The following is a 20,448-nucleotide window of genomic DNA, read 5'->3' as shown; positions in this document are numbered from 1 at the left end:
AGGCTGCTTTTTCACAGAACCTAAGATAAAGGGGTAATTTCCTATAAAGAGGCTATCAAGCACCATGGTTATATAAATACAAATTACAACAGGACTTAAGATTTCAGTGCTGTAAGAGCATAGTATAAAGACCTTGATATAAAGAAAACAGGACTACAAAGCTTAAGAATGTGAACTGGGCCTTAAAACCTCATTTCTCAGACATGCTGGCATACATGAGTGTAATATATACATCAATTGTGTGGCATACCTCCACTGTCTTTAGAAATAGAGGTTTATACATAGAATCCTGTCTTCACTGTTAGCTATAGACATTTTATTACTAACTTCAGTGTGGTCAAGGATTTTCCATCTGAATCTCATCATACACATATTTTCAATATTTGCAAAGGAAAAGGCAGGTAGAATATATATAACAATAAAATTTTCTAGTTATAGTCAGTGACTAGAAATTATCTTTACAGCTTGGTTTCTAATTCTGCATTAGGTTTGAATGCTAAGTTTGACAATACCCAGGTTCCAAAGCCAATATTTAAAGGATCACATGCATGACTAAAGAAAACATTGGGTTGTTTTTTTTTTTTTTGTGGCAGCTAGTTTTACATGGTCTCTTCTGAAATTTAAGTGAATAAATTATTCATCAGCTAGCACTTGTCCTTAGATGGCATAACTTCGATGTCAAAACTACCCAAAACATCCACATTTGCCAAACCTGTCTTGCATGAAATGGAATGAAGGTATTTACATAAGGAAAATGTCAAAGCTGAAAATTAACCCTTTCAGGGCTTTAGTATAATCAAATATTGCAATAATTCTTATCATATCATATATTTATTTAACTGATAAAAAAGGATCATAATATTCCCAACTGAAAGTATGTTTACCAGTTAGACTGGTGATCTTCCTGGTTTAGGGGGAACAATTGGTCTTTCTGTGATACTGCCTTTCAGTTAGTATGCCAAAAATAAAATTCAACATGAAGTTTTAATACAAAACATACAAATTTGATTTGCTTTCTCTGATACAAAAGGATACAGCAAATCTCAGCTTTTGTGACAATGTATCTCTTAGAGAAAGGTCATTTCTATTGAAGTGCCCCCACAAACAATGGTGTCTGTCTTTCTGGCGGTGTACAAAGGAAAGGGAGACTGGATGCTGACAGAAGGACACCGTGTGAGACCCTTGTGAGCATGTATCCTATCTCTGCCAAAGAACAGGTGTATCTGACAGATGTGGTAAAACTATGAGGGGCTTCCACACCTATCTGCACTCTTACAAAAATCCTCACTCCAAGGCTGGATTGAAAAGGACTCGCTCAACATACACAATCCCTTTACGCACATTTCTTTCTACCTTTTACAAACAGAAACTACTCACAGAAAACACTGGAGAAAAGTTTCAAAAATGTGACTGTGACCAAATGATGCTTCTGAAGCAGATCTATGGGCTGATCAGCTTAGGGCATGTTAGTACCATGCGAGGTGGTTAAAACCAGGCTATATAATGTGCACTGCTTTCATCCACCCCTATCTAAAATAAGTGGACATAAGGACTCAGCTGCAGCATTACACCCCACCTACTGCAGATGCCCTTACCACTACTTAGGAACTTAGAAGGAGGTTTACAAATTAGGCCAAAAGCATTATTTACAACCATTAACATGGGAAATTATTACCAAATGTTCCTCAGCTTCCTTGCATCTGAATTTAAACTCACTTATCATACTCAAGTGTGATACCTCATGCCCTTCCAGGGCTTGAGCTGTCCCTACTTGGTATCAACTATTGTACATTATTTTGGAGACTCTGAGAAATATATCCATGTGCACATAGACTCTCTCTCGAAACTCATTGAAAGATTGCTTTTGCATTTACACTGTAACAGAGATTACATTTACAGTCCTGCTGTGTCATGCTCACACTGAGAACTAGTCTAGTAAAAAACATAAACATTGATATAAATTACCAAGATCTTGTAGTCTTTATTGAGATGCGTTTCCATAAAAGAGATGGAAAATTTTCCTAGAGTAGGGATTGTAGGAATCAAGCCAAACTTATAAGGATTAGGTTTCCAATGGTAAGATACTTCCTCTTTTTGTTTTTGCTTTATGCCCATCTTGCTACAGCTATGACTGAATACGTTAATCAAAATTCTATTGAACTGTACTCATCTGTGTGTGTGTTTACTTTTCATTTACATAATTATCTTACAAAAGGAGCATTTCTCCTTTGTGCTAAATGTCTTACGATGTAATTTAAAGCCACAGTTACCAAAATATCCTATTCCAGCAGTCCCACCACTATCGGATCTATAGCCCAGCCATTACCATAAATTATTGTACAGGACTTAAATATACATTTCCAGTTTCATGATGTCCAGACAGTCCTTCAGTCAAACGAATTAATTGTTCCCTGCGATGTGTCCTAAGAATCTGCATTTAGTGTTTTGGCACAAACAGGAGAAACATCAAAAACTTAAAAGGCCTTCACAGAAAAATCAGGAAACACAACTGTAGAATACCCTAATTTAAAAAATTGGATTTGCGTGTTTGAAACAGGAAATTCTTATGGAAATGAGCAAGAAGAAACAGTGATACATATCAGCATAATCAGTGCAAAGATACAAATACATTGTACTATTAGATATGTAATTTAAAGAATATACAGACTTGATTAGGCATGACATCAAAAGTTTTGCTGGCAATGGGTGGGATGGAATAGAGCAACTGAGATAGCATGCATTTTCAAAACAAACAAACAAAATCCAAACAAAGTCAAAAACGAAACAGGTCTCAGTCACCTCTGAGGGGGCCAAGAGTGCATGAAATCCCAAGCAGCTTACAATAATCATTTCTCTCTTCACCTCTGTTTATTCTGTAACTTCTGTTTTGAGGAGACAAGCAACTATCCCTTTTCTGTAGCCTACGAATATTGTCTAGGAATTTCTGACGTCTGCTAATGCTGAATTTCTCCCATCAGTACTCAGAGACTGTGCAACCAAAGTTCTGCTTAAACTCAACACGGAGTGGGTTGCAGGCCTGTGGTGGGCCAGTTCCACAGAGGATGGTTTCACTATAGGACACCAAACAGCAGGATTTTAAACTGCTCCTAAACAGGGATGAATACTTTTTTGCATCCTTACACCTTCTGCCTAGAGTAGTCACTGAATATCTGTGCCACCCTTTTATACTATCTCAAGAACCTGACTCACCAAGATTATTATATGGTAAAACTTCCTATTTCTAGCAATTTCTTCAATTTGCATAAGGATGCGAGCATGCCTGAACTTGAGGGTTATAGAATGAAAATAAATACGCATCTTTAACCAGACTGCTCTTTAACAAAGGTGAAGTAGAATTCTTGTAAAGTAGCACAGACTAGTTTTGAATAATCTCTGGAGACAGTAATATGCCTACCATTTGGAGAAGTTCTGTACCTAATGCAGAGTTTGAAGTTGATATCAGATAAATTCTGGTTTTATATCTCTTGTGCTTATTACATACAAAGCATAGTACAAAACCTGTGATACAATGAACTCTCTCATTGGGCTGCAGAAGCCAACTCACTATCTAAAGACATTGTTCTTTAAGTGCATAAATCAGTAAGTACAGAAAATATAAATAATAATTTTGTTACCTAAATTTTATGAAACATGTAGATTACTGTAATTACTTCATTTCAAATGTCTGAAGACTGTTGTTACTTATTTCCTTTCTAGACTACTAAAAAAATCTAACTTATTTACTGTGACACTCCTTTGATCATCATATAGTTATATAATTACACAGTTCAGCTGAACAAAAACACCACCAAAACTGTTTACTATTTATAATGAGCAATTTTTAAAGTTCCTCTTCTTTTTCTACACTGGATAGTTAAAGGCTTTATCCATTTCAATGGATAGCTGCATCATACTTTTTTCTAAAATAATAATATGAACTGTTTTCAGCCCACTCACACAAAGTCTTTGTGTATAATGTCAAACTCTTTGATTTGTTGCATATGCATTGCAAAATGTCATCTTGTCCTATTTTTAATGGCCATGGCCAGAGTACACTTATGATCATGGCTGATTTAAGTCACTGATTTCTTCACACTCAAAATCACTGAAGTATGCAAAAGCAGAGAAGTTCTATTGAATTTTAATTTTGAAGAGCAGTATCTCTGACTGAGCCTTCTCTTTCCTCTGAAAAGTCAATCAGATTAGTAGTGTGCACTCATAGAGCTCTCAATGAATATAAACTAGAAGGAAGTTGCCTATGTGCTATGCAGAATTGTACAGGCAACTCTCGGTTGTATGTGGGTGTGTAACCCAGGTTGCAGATTAGCAGTGCTATGCTAAAACAAAGCAAAAAAAAAAGGAAAAACACCCACCATTCTTCTTTGGATTTCTGATCTCACTTTTACTTGAGTTTAACTCCATTCTTGATAAATGTAATACACAAAGGAAGTTCTTATCTAATGTGGACATGCTTTATATTACCTGTGTGTTACCTTTATGTGGGTTAGTCTATTCCATTGCTACTTTCAATAATGAAGAACTGACTGTGCAACTATGGAAGAGCCCAGCAGCCTACAGGTTTATTTAACATTTGCTAAAAACCAATTCCTTGCCAAAACACCTCCCTAACTCACCACAAAAATCATCAGAGTTCCCTTTAATATTATTTTTTAAACCCATGAGTGATAAAAGCCTGCTGCATTACTGGATTCCTATTAATATAAATAAAATGTTGAGATGCTTGAAAGTTAAAGCAAAAGCAAAACAAGTGAACAAACACAATGCACTTAAAAGCAGACAGAGTAGTCTCCTCTGCCCCCAAGGCCTAGAGACTGACAAAAAGCCATTTTATAATAAGACTTTTCAGCTGTACCAAAACCCTTGACTTAATTGGCTAACTGTACATTTTATTCATTTAGAGGGTAATTAACACCGATTATGCTTTTAAAACACAATGTGCTCTTGGGCAATGCGACAAAAACAGTGGTTTCCTTGTGAAAAATTTGTGAGAGGGAAAGTTGTTTCCTGCTGCCCCCTCCCCATTCTCATTTTTGTTTGCATAATATAAACAGCATCTACTTCACGAGCAAAGCCAGACGAAGACAGAGATATCCAGTGTGCTAGCCAAGTGCCCTGAGATCCATGAACTACAAGGGCAGCTGGAAGGAACTGGCAGTGCCTCTCCATCCTCAGGGGGGGAAACCAGGCACTGCCAAACCCTGGGAAGCTGCTGCAGGAGTTATCTGCTGGGCAGGAGGAGTGGCTGAGACACTTCTCCAGGAGCAGGAGAAATACACTACCCAGTGTATGGAACATTTGCTCTTGTAGAAGGATTCATGGAGAGGCTGCTGAAGGGCTGTGGGGCAACAGAGGGCAGGAAAGGAACAGGGGCAGAAAGTCTTTTTTTCAGGGAATCTGTTCTTTTTTTCCCCTCTCTAATCAGAAAATTAAAACTATTGACTTAACACTACCAATGAACATTAAAGATCAATGCAGATATAAAATATTGCGATATTCTTTGCTATTCTTTTCAGAAAGGACTAATCTACCAGCCCTGTATTCTAGCTTTTGCAATAGCTCAACCCCTGTACTAAAATGAAAGCAAAATCTCTTCATACTGTGACACAACAGTGAACGGAATTGGAATGAACCTTCTTGCTCCTTTGAATTTATACCTTAATACATTAGTTTTGATATGCTGACTGGGATCAAAATGACACTGATGGCAAAAAGTGCAAGCACTGCTTTAATTCATGTATACATTCAGTTCTTTGAGGAATCTCTCTAAACTACTTGACATCCTGTATCAGTGTGTTCCACTGAGTAATAACATTGCATAAAATGCTACTTTATATGTTGGCTTTTAATTTCACTGAACAGCCCCTTGTCCTTTTAACACTGGAGAAAAATAAAACTAAATATTTCTGTCACAAGATTTCTTACTGGCACAATTCTTAAAAATCCACTTACTAAAAACTACCTGCCCTTTCTCAGGTAGCAATGCAGTATTGTCATATAGCCAAAAGAATTATATTCATATCAAAAGAAAAACATTTATCAAAATATTTGCTTTCAGATTTGTTTACTGTTTATTATTTTAATTTACATCAGTTGCTCCTTGCAAAACTTCCAGGGAAATAATTTAATTTTTTTCTTTCCCACTGCATAGTAAATACAGCCTTCTTAGTATTTCAGAAGAATAGTACTATAGAATTGCTAGGGCCTGCTTCTGCTCCAAATGAAGTTAATGGGAAAACACCAACTAACTTTATTAAGAGTTAGGTCAGGCCCCAGATTTGCAGCTTTTGAAATTTCATAGTTGAAAATTTTCTGGCTAATCCTCAGAACTGACTACTTCTACAACTCTATACTATTTACAACTTTATTTATATGTACTTTTTTATTACAATATGTAATATCAATGTTCCTTGTAAAGGTTACTATTTTAAAGAAATTAGACTGAAGTTATTGCCAATCAACCTTTTAATAAACTTAAGTGGGATAACTTTCAGAATTTTTCTCAACATATGATTGAGTTTTTATTCACTCCTTCTATCTTTGACAATTGCTTAACTACCTTCATTTCAAAGCCTTTTCCAGTGTAATAAAAATGTCCTTTTGGTAAAAGTTTATTGGTCCCATTTCAAATTACGTTCTGAAACATTCCTATACTGATGAGGACTCATTATTTCAGCATTTTTTCTGTTTCAACACAGTATATAAAGCCATGCCTCTCACCAATCAACCTCAGTATAAAAGTGGAAGTGAGGTCAAACAGATTGCTCACCAAATCTTTGATCAAGTTGTCTGATCACATATAGACACAACTGTCTGAATTGTTGCATATGTTATATAATGTTTCACACAAATTTAAGCATTTCCATTATTGACTGCTACTGGTGTACACATACGTTAACTTGCTGGTCATAAAACTGCAACAAAGGACAAGATGTACCAATACTGAATTCAGAGCTCTAGTCTTGTCTCTCCCAAAATTAAGAAAAATCTGTGTTCTTTATGACTGATCAACTCATGATTTTGTGCTTCAGTTATACACATTTTCCAAAATTAAACTGTGAAGTTAATGTCAAATACTGTGTTGTAACTTTAAATATAACTGACATATTAGAACAGATAGATGGGTAATTATGATAAACTACACAATAGTGCTACTGCAGATAATATCATTTATCAATCCTGTGGTCCCCATCATTCATGCATTTACAGTTTGGGAATACAGTGACTGCAAAGGATAATAATTCATAATGGCTACATTCTCAGTACTTCATGCTAGCTCACTAGACAAAATAAAAAGGTTAATTGTATAACTGGAAAAATGTAAAATTTTATTCCAAGAAAATTAACAAGCTACACAGGTAAATTTTGGCAAATGCAACTTTATATTGAAATCCACACATCTGTATCTTAAAGAAGGAAAGACTCACAGACTCTAATGTATTTCTAAAATACTAAGAAATCATAGTATATGCTTTCACAAGTTAAAACTTAAATAATTTAAAACAACCAATACACCAAAATGTGCAGAAAATATAAACAAGACTGTGCCTTCAGTAGAATAAATGCTTCACAAATTGTGCAAGATATCATACTAAGGCTGCGGTCTCCCCATGACAGCTGTCTTAAAATATAAACATACATCAACTGCCTGTGTTTCCCAGAACAAACTAGAAAGGGCGGCACACCTAGAAAAAAATCATATCATCCCAGTGATGTGCATATTGATTTTGGGAACCATTGGAGTAAAAAGGAAAAAAGAGGACTAAGTGATGTTTCATGCACTCCCAAATGACTGACCAGAGTTATTGATTCAATTTTCCTTGCTTATTTGCTTCAATGCTAAACAAAATGGAAGATACTAGATAACCCTTTAAGGCAACATGTGTTTATTCTGTATAATTATAACTGTTCAATTAGGACTGGATATTATCATTAACGTTGCCTAACAGACTGATATCTAGCTTTTTAAAAAATATAAATAAGAGTCTATTAAACTTTATACCAAATCAGCAAAAAACACAGAATACAGTTAAATGTTAGTAATTTCACTGTTAAGGAAAATGGTAATTAGAAAGAGTAATATATTTGGAGAAAAAAAAATTAAAGTCAAAATCTGAACAAAAATACTGCTTTGGAATGCTCCCCAAAACTTACAAGGCAAACAGATTTGTAAGTGTGATAATCCAATAATGCATGGCACATCTTTAATCAGTTACAGTACTTGAGTCCCCAGTTTTCAGTCTTTGCAAAATAATAATTGTATGAAATGTTTTAAAGGTCTTCAGATGTCTAAAATTAGTTTTATCAACACATTAACCTCATATCAACTTAATTTATTAAGATGTCCAATGCTAATCTTTTTGATGTTCTTATTTTATGTAGTGATATACACAGCATTTAGCACTGATACTTAGCACCTGCTACTTTCATAATCTAGATTTCAACCACATAAAGGAATTCAGGGCAGTAGTTCAGTCCTTTGTTCTTAATTACAAACCTTCAGCAGTGGTCAGCAGGAACATGTTTAGGTTTAAAACAGGATTAGAGGTGAGCTATTGCAGAGACTGCAGAATGTTGCCCAAATCCTTACAGCTGCTGACGTCCCATTCTTGATTTTCTCCTCAAGACATGGCTACAGGCCACAATTGCTTAGCAGAGAATGGTAGTGTTTCACAAGGCTAAAGATTTACAGATGCTCCCTCATATAACACAGTAAGGTTCCCTTGGTAACCTGGATTTTCTGCAGTAAAGAAGGGTTGTGCTGAAACAGCGCCTCAGCTCCCTGTTGGAGAAAATGCAGACAAAAGGATTGATTCCAGCTTGGGCAAAACTCATCCAGACAGCGGCTGTTAGAAATCCCCCAGGTACTACAGGCCCTCTTGCAAAAACTCTCCAGTAACAGGCTACCAAATAGGGACCCCACAAGGTCAGAAAGAGGAATGTCATGATGTAGAACATTCTGCTGATTCTCTTCTCCATTTTGAATTCATCTAAAACCAGTAGCCTCCTCCTGCCTGTGGTGTTGGCGTTTTGCCTGATTCCCAGCAAGGTTGGAGGTGTGGGACCCCTTCCGAATCCAGCCAGCCAATTAGCAGCTGCTTGACCACTCGCTCCAGGACCATGAAAAGTCCAGTTCTGGCTCACTGCTGCAACAAACTGGACTGGCTTCATTTTCCTGCGATCGTGAACAAAAAATATCAGCTTGAGGTAGACAAGCTGTGTGGCTAGGAGGATGAGGGCAAGAAGAAGCATAAATCCCAATGAATCATTAGCCCTGAAGGAACGGTGCTGGAAAGTGCATTGGTCTTCCTCCCTAATGAATGAGTAGGTGCCCACATCTAAAACTGGGGGGAAAGCCATGGCTACAGAGAGAGTCCACACCATACAGATAACAGCCAAACAAGTCCAGAAGGTCAGTCTTTTCGTATAAAAACGGTGGTGGGCAATTGCTAAGTATCTCGTGACGCTTATGCAGAATAACATGAAAGCAGTGTGAAAGCAGGACAAAACCCCCAAAAAGGCAATCACTTTGCAAGTAAGAGTCCCATACGTCCACGTAGAGCCATTTTTTACCGAGGTGAAAACAAAAGGGAAACAAATTGCAGATCTGAGGATATCTGAGCAGCAAAGATCCAACAGGAAGTAGTAAGGAGCTCTATGCAAGGTCTTATCTTTGACTAGCAAAATGGAGATCAGAAGGTTACCCACCACACTGACTCCTATTATGAAACCCAGTGAAGTCAGTTTCAGAAAAGCTGTTAAAGGAGAGAGATTTTGCAAAATGTTGTCAGCTGCATGGCTGTAGTTCGCCATAGATGGATGGATGATATGTATATTGCCTCAGTCAAGTCTCATGATCTATATTTAAGAACAAGGAAAAAATAGATCCATACATCTTACTGAAAATGTAATCCACAAACAGAACTGATCTTGTGTCTAGTCATACAGTACATCCTCTTCTTTCTGATTTCTGATTTGTCATGCCATCAAAATATCTGAAAAAAAATCGAGCTATCAGTTCTTAAGTTAACACAAAATGATGTCAGAAAGTGCTAGCAAAGATGTTAATTTATGGAGAACCAAATGAAGTTGTAAATTTGAGTACTATTGTTTGTTTTTAAAAAACATGAGGCTTTTTTTTTTTTTTTTTTACTGACTATTTAGTATAATTGACTATTGGCAGATCTGGCTTGTTACAGTTTCACGACTGACCAGTGCCCCTTACATTTGGTAGCACATATAATTTCACAGTTAAAGCCTCACAAATTCTATGAATCAAAAGATTCCCAGTTTGCAAGCCCAAGAGTTAATCACTGACATCTTTTTTAAGAATCCCCAAAGACTGCTGATATTTTGACATTACCTACATTTATTTTATGGCTACAGTATTTGTCAATGTTTTAAGAGGCAGTTGCTGTGTTGATATGGATCACACCCAAAGAAACCCCGCAGAATTTATGTTTTTTAACCCAAGTCACCAAAGCACATTAATCACACAGTGTTCATTTATGCATTTTGTAAGAGAAACAGTATTCACTATTCCCCTCCCTTCCTGCTATAAACAATAATTTCATCATTTATCCTTTTAGATAAACAGGTATCTAGACAGTCGATAGCAGTATGCTTTAGGGTGTCGTCCCCCCCGGCCTCCCCCTCCTTCCCCCGTGCTTTAATGCAAATCCTTAAAGCCTCGACATAATTCATAATAAGCAACGGTCAGTATAAATACTGAGCAAAAATAGGCAGCACAGCCAAGATATAATGCTCACCCTTTCGGGAGAGCTGGTGTTGGTTATACTTAAATAAACATATAAATTGTTGGGGATTTTTTTTTCCTGGTTGTTTTTCTTTTCTTTTTTTTGCTAATTAGGGCTCCGTGATTCCCATTAATCCTCCCAATGAATCGTACCGGAACACATTTCATGCAATAAAATAAAATAAAGAGCTGTCTGATGCTGGTTTGTTTTTTTTTTTTTGGTTTTGTTTTGTTTTTCTTTTTTCTCCCTCCAGAGCCAGGGACAGGAGCCACAGCAGGCATGATCAGGCTCCTTCGTTATTCACACGAAGTGTTTCCTATGCCACCTTGGGTGTACAAAGGATATTCCCACTGAATCCCAGCAAAATCCTTCCATTCTTACCGTCCACAAAAGAGCCTGATTGCTGCTGTGTAAACAGAGGCTGATCAGATCATGGCATCGTTTTAAAACCATGAAATCAGGCTCCCCCTCCCCCTGCCGCCGGCCCCGCCGCTCCCCCTCCTCCGTGGAGCTGTCCCCGCGGCGGCCGGCCCTGCCTCCGCACCCCCGGCCCGCTCGCTCACACGCACCGCCACCGCCGCACACTCACAGCGCTGCTGGCACACGCACCCCCGGCCACCGCCGCTGCCCCAGCCCGGCCATGCGGGGCTGCGCCGCGCCGCGCCGCGCTGCAAGACAGCCCGGCTGCCGCTGCCTGCCATCCGCCGCATCTGCCGGAGCCGTGCGAGAGCCCCCCGCGGCGGGGAGCTGGGGAGAGCGGAAGAGCCATTGTCTGTGAGGGCTTCCATCATGCCCCTTCTTGGGAAATAAGCCCCGCACCCCCGAGCGGGAGAGCCCTCTCAGCACGCACCTGCAGCCGCGGCAGCCCTCGGCGCCCCCAGCCCCTCTCCTCCTACCTGTTGGTGCGGAGATCCCCACATGCCAGAGCTGCTCCTTCCCGCCGACCGGGGGCTGATTTACCCTGGCGGTCTTTTCTATTCTCCTCTGCCGTCATTCATTCTTCTTTCTCTCAATCCTTTTCCTTTCTCCTTTTTTTTTTTTTTGTTTTAATTTCCTTTTTTTTTTTTTTTTTTTTTTTTTTTTTTTGCCTCGGTTCCTTGGCCGAGGATCCAGTCAGCGGCTCGGGCGGCGCATGCTCGCCGCGCCTCCCCCCTGCGCGCCGAGCCCCGTCCTCCCCTGTCGCAGCGCCACAATCTCTCCCTGTAACGCGGCGGCGGCGGCCTCCTCGATGAGGGCACGGCAGGCTCGGCGGCGGCAGCTGCTGCTGTCTCAGAGAGGGCACGGCAACCTCGGCGGCGGCAGCAGCGTCCTCAGTGGTGTGCAGGCAGCCCCGGCGGCAGCAGCCTCCTCAGTGAGGGGAAGGCAGCGTCCTCAGCGACGGGAAGGCAGCCTCCTTGGCAGCACGTTCCCATCGCGATGTATAGCCGAGCTGGATCTATTGGCGAGCCTGGGCAAGCCAGTGAGGAAAGGGAGGGGAAGGAATTAGGTCCTGCGCTCCTTGTTTATGCCTCTGGGCTCCCCCTCCCGCCCCATTCGCTTACGACGGGGGTCTGGAAGCGCCCGCCGCGCTGCGCGTCGCAGCCTGTCAGGAGAGCGACCGGGCGGCTTCTTCAGCTGCCGCCGCTTGATCCTCCCGCTCGCGGCTCGTTTTCCTTCCTCCCGATTCCCACCCGGTGAATTCCTTCTTCCTGACCCCCGAGCCAGGGAGGGCTCCTTAACAAGTGCCGTTGTTCGCGGAGGGCGCATCAGCCGCGGGGCCGTGAGGACGCCGCGCCGTTCCCCCGGCAGTCCGGAGCAGCTTCCCGACGCGCAGCCCGAAGCCGGCGCAGAGCCGTCAGCGCGCCCGCTGCATGGCGGCGGCGGTGAGCGGGGTGTCAGCCCGTTCCGCCCGCGGCAGGGCCCGCGTTGCCCCTCGGCGCGCAGGGCGGCAGCGGCGGCCGCCGCGGAGGAGCGCCGCCCGAGCCGGCGGCCGGCGGGGATCGATGCCGAGCCGGCCCGATGATGTCATGCGGGCCGGTGGGCCGGGGCGGCGGCGCGGGAGGCGGCGGGCTGCAGCCTGGGCCGCCGCAGGGGCCTCCCGCCGGCCTCCGCACCCGTCGGCACTGACCCTCGCTGGTGCCGCCGAGGCTAAACCGGGAGGAAGCGGGAAGGACCGGGATCCCTCCGCCCTCCCGCCTCTTCGGGTTCTGTGGAAGTTTATCCGGGAGAAGTGGGAACGTGAAAGCCATGCCCCAAGAGTGATTCGCTTTGGCCGCAAGGCAGTTGAGGAACAGCTTGCTTTGGGTCGAGAGATTTGGATCCTGAGGAACTTCTTCGCTGGGAGCTTCCGTTCAAGCCAGAATAAATCCTTCTGTGGGACAGATTTATAGGGTTGATTCATAATGTGTGTCACATCCGTGAGACCGTTAGTAGACTACAGGCATTTTTTAAGGCTGTTGTCAGGTTTGGGTTCTTTTTTTTGACACTCACTAAAAGGCATTGGAATTGGTTGCCAAACCACAAAATTAGCTTCAGTAGCAGCCTGACCAAGCCTAGGGGTCTGCTGCCACTGGAAAATACACGTACTTAAAACCAACATCACACTACTTCAACCAGGTGACTTGTTTCAGATAAATTTATTCTTAGGCAGAAAACTGACACAAAGCTCAGGTGCCATACAATTTTTAATTTTTTCTGCAAACATAATTATGAGGACAGGATGGGGGTCATCTTGGGGGTGGCAGGGGTTAGCTTCACTTTTAAAAATTGGGTGGTTGTTAAAGTTACTACTTCAAGTTGCACTTCTCATGTTGCAATCACCTAAGCTGTGCAGACCCCCCTCCTTTCTTTGTTGTTAAATATACATATCCACAGCAATATGAACAATGACCTTTGAAGTCATTCTTAAAATGTGAAGGGTAAGGAAGTAGCTTCAATGGTCTCTCTAATATAGAGTTCTCCAAATGCCATGCAAGGAAATGAAACATTTGCAATGCAAGATTAGGAAGATTTATAATATGTAGTACTGAATGACAAGGTCATGGTCAGGGCCTATTCTTACACTCTGGAATGTGTAAGAATGATGATTTTTTGTTAGGAGTAAGCACAATCATCGTTGTCATAAAATAGATCCAGTGCAGCAGGTTTTAACTTTTTTTCTGTCTGGGCTTTCTTGTAGAGATGTTACAAAATTATGTTGCTATATAACATTTTAAACTCGCTCTCCTTTTAGACCTGTAACAAACTGCTTAGAAGTAACCTGTGAACTTCAGGATTCATTCAGTGTTCACCCACCAGTTCTGCATAAACCCATTTGGCATCAGAGGCATAACCTGAGAACAAGTGTTCTAATTTTGTTCAACAAAATGTAGACATCTAGATTGAAGGGCCACATAACAAAGTTAGTTTCCTATCATAGAAATCACTGAGAAAGGCATGCATTAGGGAGCAGATCATCTCATTCTGAGTCACAAATCTAAAGTCCATCATATGGTTTGAACTCCATTCTGTTCATTGTAAGGGTAGAGTCAGTCAAGAGAAACCTCTGTTGCAAAGTAAGAGTGACATGATGCTGTGTTAAACTGTTGTATAGGTAGCAGGTCATGTCCTCCATGTAGGAGAAAAAAATCCAAGAGTCATGGGGCTGAGAATCTGGAAGGTGAAGGCAGATGTCAGAAAGAGATGGCTCCAGAAAGCAAGAACAGTTGGAAGGCAGGGAGAAGAGATATGTACGGACAGGTGATGAGGTCTGTGGTAACTAGTTCTTCAAAACAGCTGGACTAGAGATATGAAAGGTTCAGAAAAAAAAGAAGTCTGAGGCAGCCCAAGTTGCATAGTGAGTGGATTAGGGGTAGCCAAGAAGAATTTCTTGGGGTTTTGGCACAAGGAAGGATCCTGAATTTTGAATAAATTGTCCACCACACAATATAAGGGGGTTAACACTGAGGGCAACACAAAGGAGGCTTTAAAACACAGAGGACCTTTGGTCCCAAAAAAGCATATCAGAAGAAGTGATTACTCTTAGGGAAATAAATAGCTTTCCTTGACTTTTTTCTTTTCATACTCATTTACTCATTTACTGCTGTGCCCCATGAAGGGTAGAAGAAGAGAGTGTGAGTGTAAGTAAGTACAAGCACAAGAGGGTTCATGCACCTTATTAGAGCTAGCAGCAGACTGACTAGAACTTTCACTAGAAAATGAAAGAGACAAGACAATTTTGCTGATTTTCTGATTTAGATCAAAGATGAGAACCATCTCCAGGTGTGGACAACTCTACTATAAAGTTCTTGAGAGTTATGGCACAGAGCTCTTTCATTTTTTCCTGTTTGAGTTACTTAAGTATCATGGTCAAGAAAATAACTGGTGAAATACTCGGCTTTGTTGGTGGTGACTGAGGATTCTGTATTCCAAGTCTTTAGAGGTTTTTTCCAAATTAGGTACTATTCAAGAATGACCAAGGAACGCTATTTAGTGGATTGGATCCACTAAGTCCATTCCCAGATCAAGACCATTTTTTGGAGAATCCTACTTTGATATACTCAGTCTTTGATATCATCTGCAGGTCTGGGCAGTTCTCTCCCATGTGGTGATGCTTGGGTGCACGTGGCCAAGGAGCCAGGAGCTTGAGTGCAGACATGGGGCACAGTTCAATACTATTGCAGAGGAATTTGTTGGTGTGTAAGCAGCATTTGGGGTAGTTACCATCTATGTCTTTTGAGGATATGTGCCTTGAAATTCACAGTTGTGAACCTGGTGAGGATGCTGCATGACTCCCATGGTTTTGAACCCTTTCCTCAGAATGGGAGAGGATTCTGAGAAGTCTGACACTGAGAAATCTCACTAATGGAGTCTGAGGTAGAGACTGGGTTAAAAGAAAGACTAATGATTACAGTTGAAAAGATGGGTTGAGATATTGTCCTCACTAAGGTCAGTAATGTCTATCAATTATTTCAGTGGAATGAGGATTTCAGTATGGGGTCAGAAGTTGTCAATAGCAAAAACATTTCAGTAATTAATGTGTTTACTGACTGTCTTGAATTTTGTATATTTGCAATGTCAACCCAATCTGCATAATGTGAATTTAAGAACTGTAGGATTTTCCAATATTTCTACAACACAGGAGAAATAATCTACAAGGTGTGCCTACCCCTGTGCAGAGGCCAGCACGAGATTTATGTATTGCTTGAGAAACTGTGATAGATGCTACTAAAGGGCTTCCTTTTCAAAAGGCTCAAGGAATTTTTTCAAGGGAACTTTCTTGCCCGTGCAGTAGATTTGTGCAACTTTGAAGCAGTATTTAAGTAGAACTTATATAATACAGAGACCTGTGTAGGACCCCTGCACAATAGAGAATGTCACCTGCAATATATTTGGTTCTTATCCTTAGGGAAGTGTTTTCAGAGTAAAGACATTTGTTGGCAGTGTCTGGCTCCTGGGCTGGCTCTCCACACAAACATAAATTTCACCCCACACTGAAAATCTCTTTAGTGGTCTCTGCCTCAGTGATGCAGGTTTTCACCTGCAACAAAATTGCATTCATGTGACTATAACAATTCTTATGGGTAATAATTATATTTTTAATGTTAGCATTTAGCCAGACCTTCTGATGTTTTATAAATACTTCTCAAGAACATTTAATTCAGTATTTTAAAAAATACTTCATAGTTGCCTTTGAAAATTAGTTTGATTCTTAAAAGCAGATCTATGCTGCACTTTTACACAGGAATAAATGAAGATTTAAATACAAAAAAACTTATCTGCCAAACATCTGAAAAATGCTTTGTCCTGCAAAGAAAAACTGCTCTGCATTACTCTAATAGGAATGAGGCACCTATGTACTTCTAAAAATCCCTTTAGATACTTACCTATATCCTTAGGCTTCTAAATGGCTTTCACCAGTTTGTTCACTAGGACTGCATTTGAAAGACTGGACACATCTTTTGCCTTTAGGTTTTGTAGATAAACTGCTACATCAGTGTTGCAGTGTTAAGTTCAGTTATTGTGCAATTTAAGCAGTGTGGACATGGAATACTTGACTTTACTTGCATATCAGGTAGTTAAAAATGCAAATGAACTTAATGGTGGCCACGGGTAATTAGCAATGTTAAATTGCACTGCTAATTACTTGTGCCTGCAAAAAAGATAAGGTACATTTTTAAAATGCTGGACTTCAGAAATGGTGGTTTTACATGTATGATTAGAGGGAAAAAGAGAAAAGAGAGTGTTAGTGAGTCAAAGAAAGGTTCATATGTTGTCTCTGCTGTTTGTGCACCATATGTGTATTGTACTGTGCTGAAGAATTACTGAAATGCTTGTTTTTATGGCCAAGGATGAGTGATAACAAATGACTTAACAAAGATAAAGCCAGTCACATCCACAGTGATGCAGATCATGATGAAGCCCCATAGAAGGAAAAAAAAAAAGGAACTTCACACTATCTGAAGTAGTTTCAAGATGATACATTTGTGGTGATAGTATTTTTGAATGGTTGAGAATACTCGAGAGCATTTTTCTAATACTTTCATCTTGGATCTCTCCATGGAAATATATAAATAATGTAATATTCAAAATGTAATCCTTATGCAATTTCTTTAGTTCAAGTTTTGGGTTGTTTGGTTAGATTTTTTTCATAGTGGAGAGTAGTCACTGTCTTATGTGTCTGTATAACAAGTCTTTTTATGTGAATTGTTCTGAACTTGCAGTTTTGTTAGTGGAAAGCATTGAAATTCTTATTCCATCAACAGTTTTTAGTTAATGTGGGCAGCACTGTAAAGATGCCTCAGTGACAGTACCTACAGCAGGACCCTCAGCTGCAGACCTCAGGAAGACTATTTTTACCTGCACGCCTAGGTAGGAGGAAGAACCTCTTGCCAGAACATCAAGAGAATGTGAACCAAACTTAGTAAAGTTCCTGCTATATCCAGTCGCTCCACTCTCTTTCTATGCCAGAAAACCTGTTGGTGTTTTGGTAATTGAATGCGGAACAGGGAGAATACTTTTTTCTTTCTCTATACAAAAAAATAAAATAGCATTCCTTACAAATCTTGTAGATGGGATTTGTTGAAGCATATGCATAGACACACGGAATGGTCTTACAGAAATAGTGATTCATTTATTTAATGTATTTTCATCTGCTGTTTAATTAATCCAATTAATTGTAGATCTTTTAGTATAATCTACAATAAAATATGTCTTTCAACCACTGTAAATACATTCCATACACTATTTGTTTTTCTCTGCATGACATACGGTAATGCGAATACATCACAGTGGTACAATTCAACAACCAAAATATTTGAAAGCAGCTGAACACATTAGGAATTCATGACTAAATCACCATGGGTGAAAAGCATGATTTTTGTGTGAGGCTTATCTATCAAATAATATGAAAACAATCTGGTGAAAAACAGGTAGAAAGTATTCCAGAATTTAGAAGTTGAATTGGGAGCACTGACCCAGGGCCATGCTAATGATGTTTTGTTTCTGATGCACAGCTAAGCAACCTTGGCCTCTTCAGTGACTGTTCCCCTATCTTACCATATGGCACTGTGTCAATGACTTTTCGGTAGAAGGGGAGCATGCCATACAGGCAAAGGTTTCCTGTCAATGCAAGCCAGCACCTCAGGACCACTAACATCAAAAGCTCTGTTAATTTACTATAGTGTTACACTGATTTTAGGAGTGTTGTCTGTAAGCTCTAGAAAGCTTGTGGATTTTCTTTTTTAAACAAAGTGTTTTGGTTTGTGGTTTTGTGCACCTCACCCCTTTTCAGACTATGTTGTATAGTCCTTTTGTCTATGTGTTTTTAACATTTGATTTTCAGCAAAAATGCTTTCCCACAGTTATACAATACTTCTGGTTTACCTTGCTAAATGGAAATTCAGGTCTTGAAATCAGCTAACCCTGCTGAAGCACAGAGCAGCTCTGCAGTGTCATGGTCATTAACAGTGCCAATCACAGCATTCAGGAACACATTTTTCCTATCACCATTATAGGCACCAGTGGAACACTGTGGAGCAAAATGAATGGGGTTAGTGACATTACAGAACAGAATGCTTGCCTTGAGAGACAAACTGGAAAATGCTTGAGAGACAGGGGAAAGATGACTTCTTCCAGCTGAGCTGTGTCCAACATTTTTATGCACCCAATATAAAGCACAGAGAGACTCATGTGAGATGCACAAAACTTTACCTGTTATGTAAACCTAGTCTATCCCAAGCTCTTTCATAGTTTTCCAGCATATATGGGTATGCTGTTGGTTCACTAGAGATTATTAGCATGTATCTGGGACCTAATGAAAGGACTGATAATGGTTCATTATTTTTCATATACCTTCTGTCATATAGCTATATAATGCCTAAGTGAATTTAGGCATATTTCTTCTCTTCCTTCTCTTTTAAACCCGACGGCTGATTTTAGTGAAGTCTGATACATGAGCAGAGAGGTCTCAGAGGGAGGTGAGGTTCCTATAAATTTTGTGAATGATGGTGTTGGCTGCTTGTCCTAGAGTTTACCTTTTTCCCTTGGCTGGCCTCCAGTTTCAGATTGGCTGCACCTCCCTAGAGACCCTGGTCTGTAACTGAGGCTTCAGTACACAGTGATTCATCTGCTGGTCAAAACTGGCCATGGCCTGGAGTTCTAGTCCCTTTCTCCTTTGGTGTCTTGGTGACCAGGCTTGGCCACGCTCAGCTGTGCAGCTGAACAGGACCCTGGGTGTGTCACTGTGGTTTCTGCATTTGGGGCAGAACAGCAGGGAGCAAAGGCCATGCTGGTTTTGTGACAGGCTGCACATCCTACTGATCAGTTCAGTGTCAAACCCATCCACAGCCACACTGCTGAGCTCCTCTTGCCTCTGTTGCAGTTACTGCACCATTTCTTCCTGTGCTCATGGAATTGTTTGCATGACTATTATCAGTGCATAGGGATATATGTCAAATCAATCATTTTTGTAGAGCCGAGATACATAAATACTTCCATTTTCTGCTATCTTTAAGGTAGGTTAGAGGTGAACCATGGACAGTGTGTTGTAGGATTAGAGAGACTATTTGACAATGGAATTTTCTATTTCCAGCAATATACTGAGGGGGGATTTAAAAATAATAGGATAAAATAGGATAACTGTCACTGACATCTTTCAAAGCTGCCTTTTAGGCTGTGCTTAGGGACAAAAATTAACATTGTCAATGTAAAAAATATTTATTTTTTGCTGATATGACCAGTTCACATCTAGGCATTAGCTTTGCTACAAATCTATTGTTCAAGTTTTAAGATAATGCATACAGTGTACACATTTTATATACTTATGTATAGATATGATATATATGTATCTATATATGTGTGTATTATATAATATTGTGTAATGACTCTGGATTGATGTAAAACTCTGTAAAGAAAATATAAATTGTTTTGAAAGGTATACTGCTGAATGATAATTGCTTTGAATGCATAAGATTGAGACAATGGAGAGTAAAATCTGTAATGTCTGAGGTGGAGGGTGAACATTGGTTTTGCAAGCAGTTACCATGAATAAATGTTGTGCTATCAAGCTTTATGATCTTATGATCTAGAAAGTGAAAATAATTTTGGATATTCATGTCAAATCAGCTGTTCACTGCAAATAATTTGATATCTAGAACCTTATGCCATGGTCCCATTTTGTCAGTCTGTTGGAAATAAAGCATGAAATATTCTCATT

General features: G+C 40.2%; 1 protein-coding gene across 3 annotated transcripts; it reads right to left on the bottom strand.

The window, feature by feature from the left end:
- Nucleotides 1-572: 572 nt before the first annotated feature.
- Nucleotides 573-20,215, bottom strand: GPR85 (G protein-coupled receptor 85). 3 transcript variants are annotated; one of them, XM_038154851.1, is made up of 3 exons: nt 12,317-20,215; nt 11,672-12,222; nt 573-10,013 (listed from the first exon to the last, which is right to left on the bottom strand). In XM_038154851.1, exon 3 carries the CDS (start codon nt 9,829-9,831, stop codon nt 8,719-8,721), a length of 1,113 nt encoding a protein of 370 aa, XP_038010779.1. In that variant the 5' UTR covers nt 9,832-10,013; nt 11,672-12,222; nt 12,317-20,215; the 3' UTR covers nt 573-8,718. The 3 variants fall into 3 exon arrangements, with proteins under 3 accessions (XP_038010779.1, XP_038010778.1, XP_038010780.1); XM_038154850.1 differs by having other exon boundaries at nt 11,672-20,215; XM_038154852.1 differs by having other exon boundaries at nt 573-9,981; nt 11,672-20,215.
- Nucleotides 20,216-20,448: the final 233 nt, after the last annotated feature.

The sequence above is a fragment of the Motacilla alba genome, chromosome 1A, assembly GCF_015832195.1.
Source record: "Motacilla alba alba isolate MOTALB_02 chromosome 1A, Motacilla_alba_V1.0_pri, whole genome shotgun sequence".
NCBI lineage: Eukaryota > Metazoa > Chordata > Aves > Passeriformes > Motacillidae > Motacilla > Motacilla alba.
The sequence above is the reverse complement of the archived record's forward strand: the minus strand, read 5'-3'. Positions and strand labels throughout refer to the sequence as shown.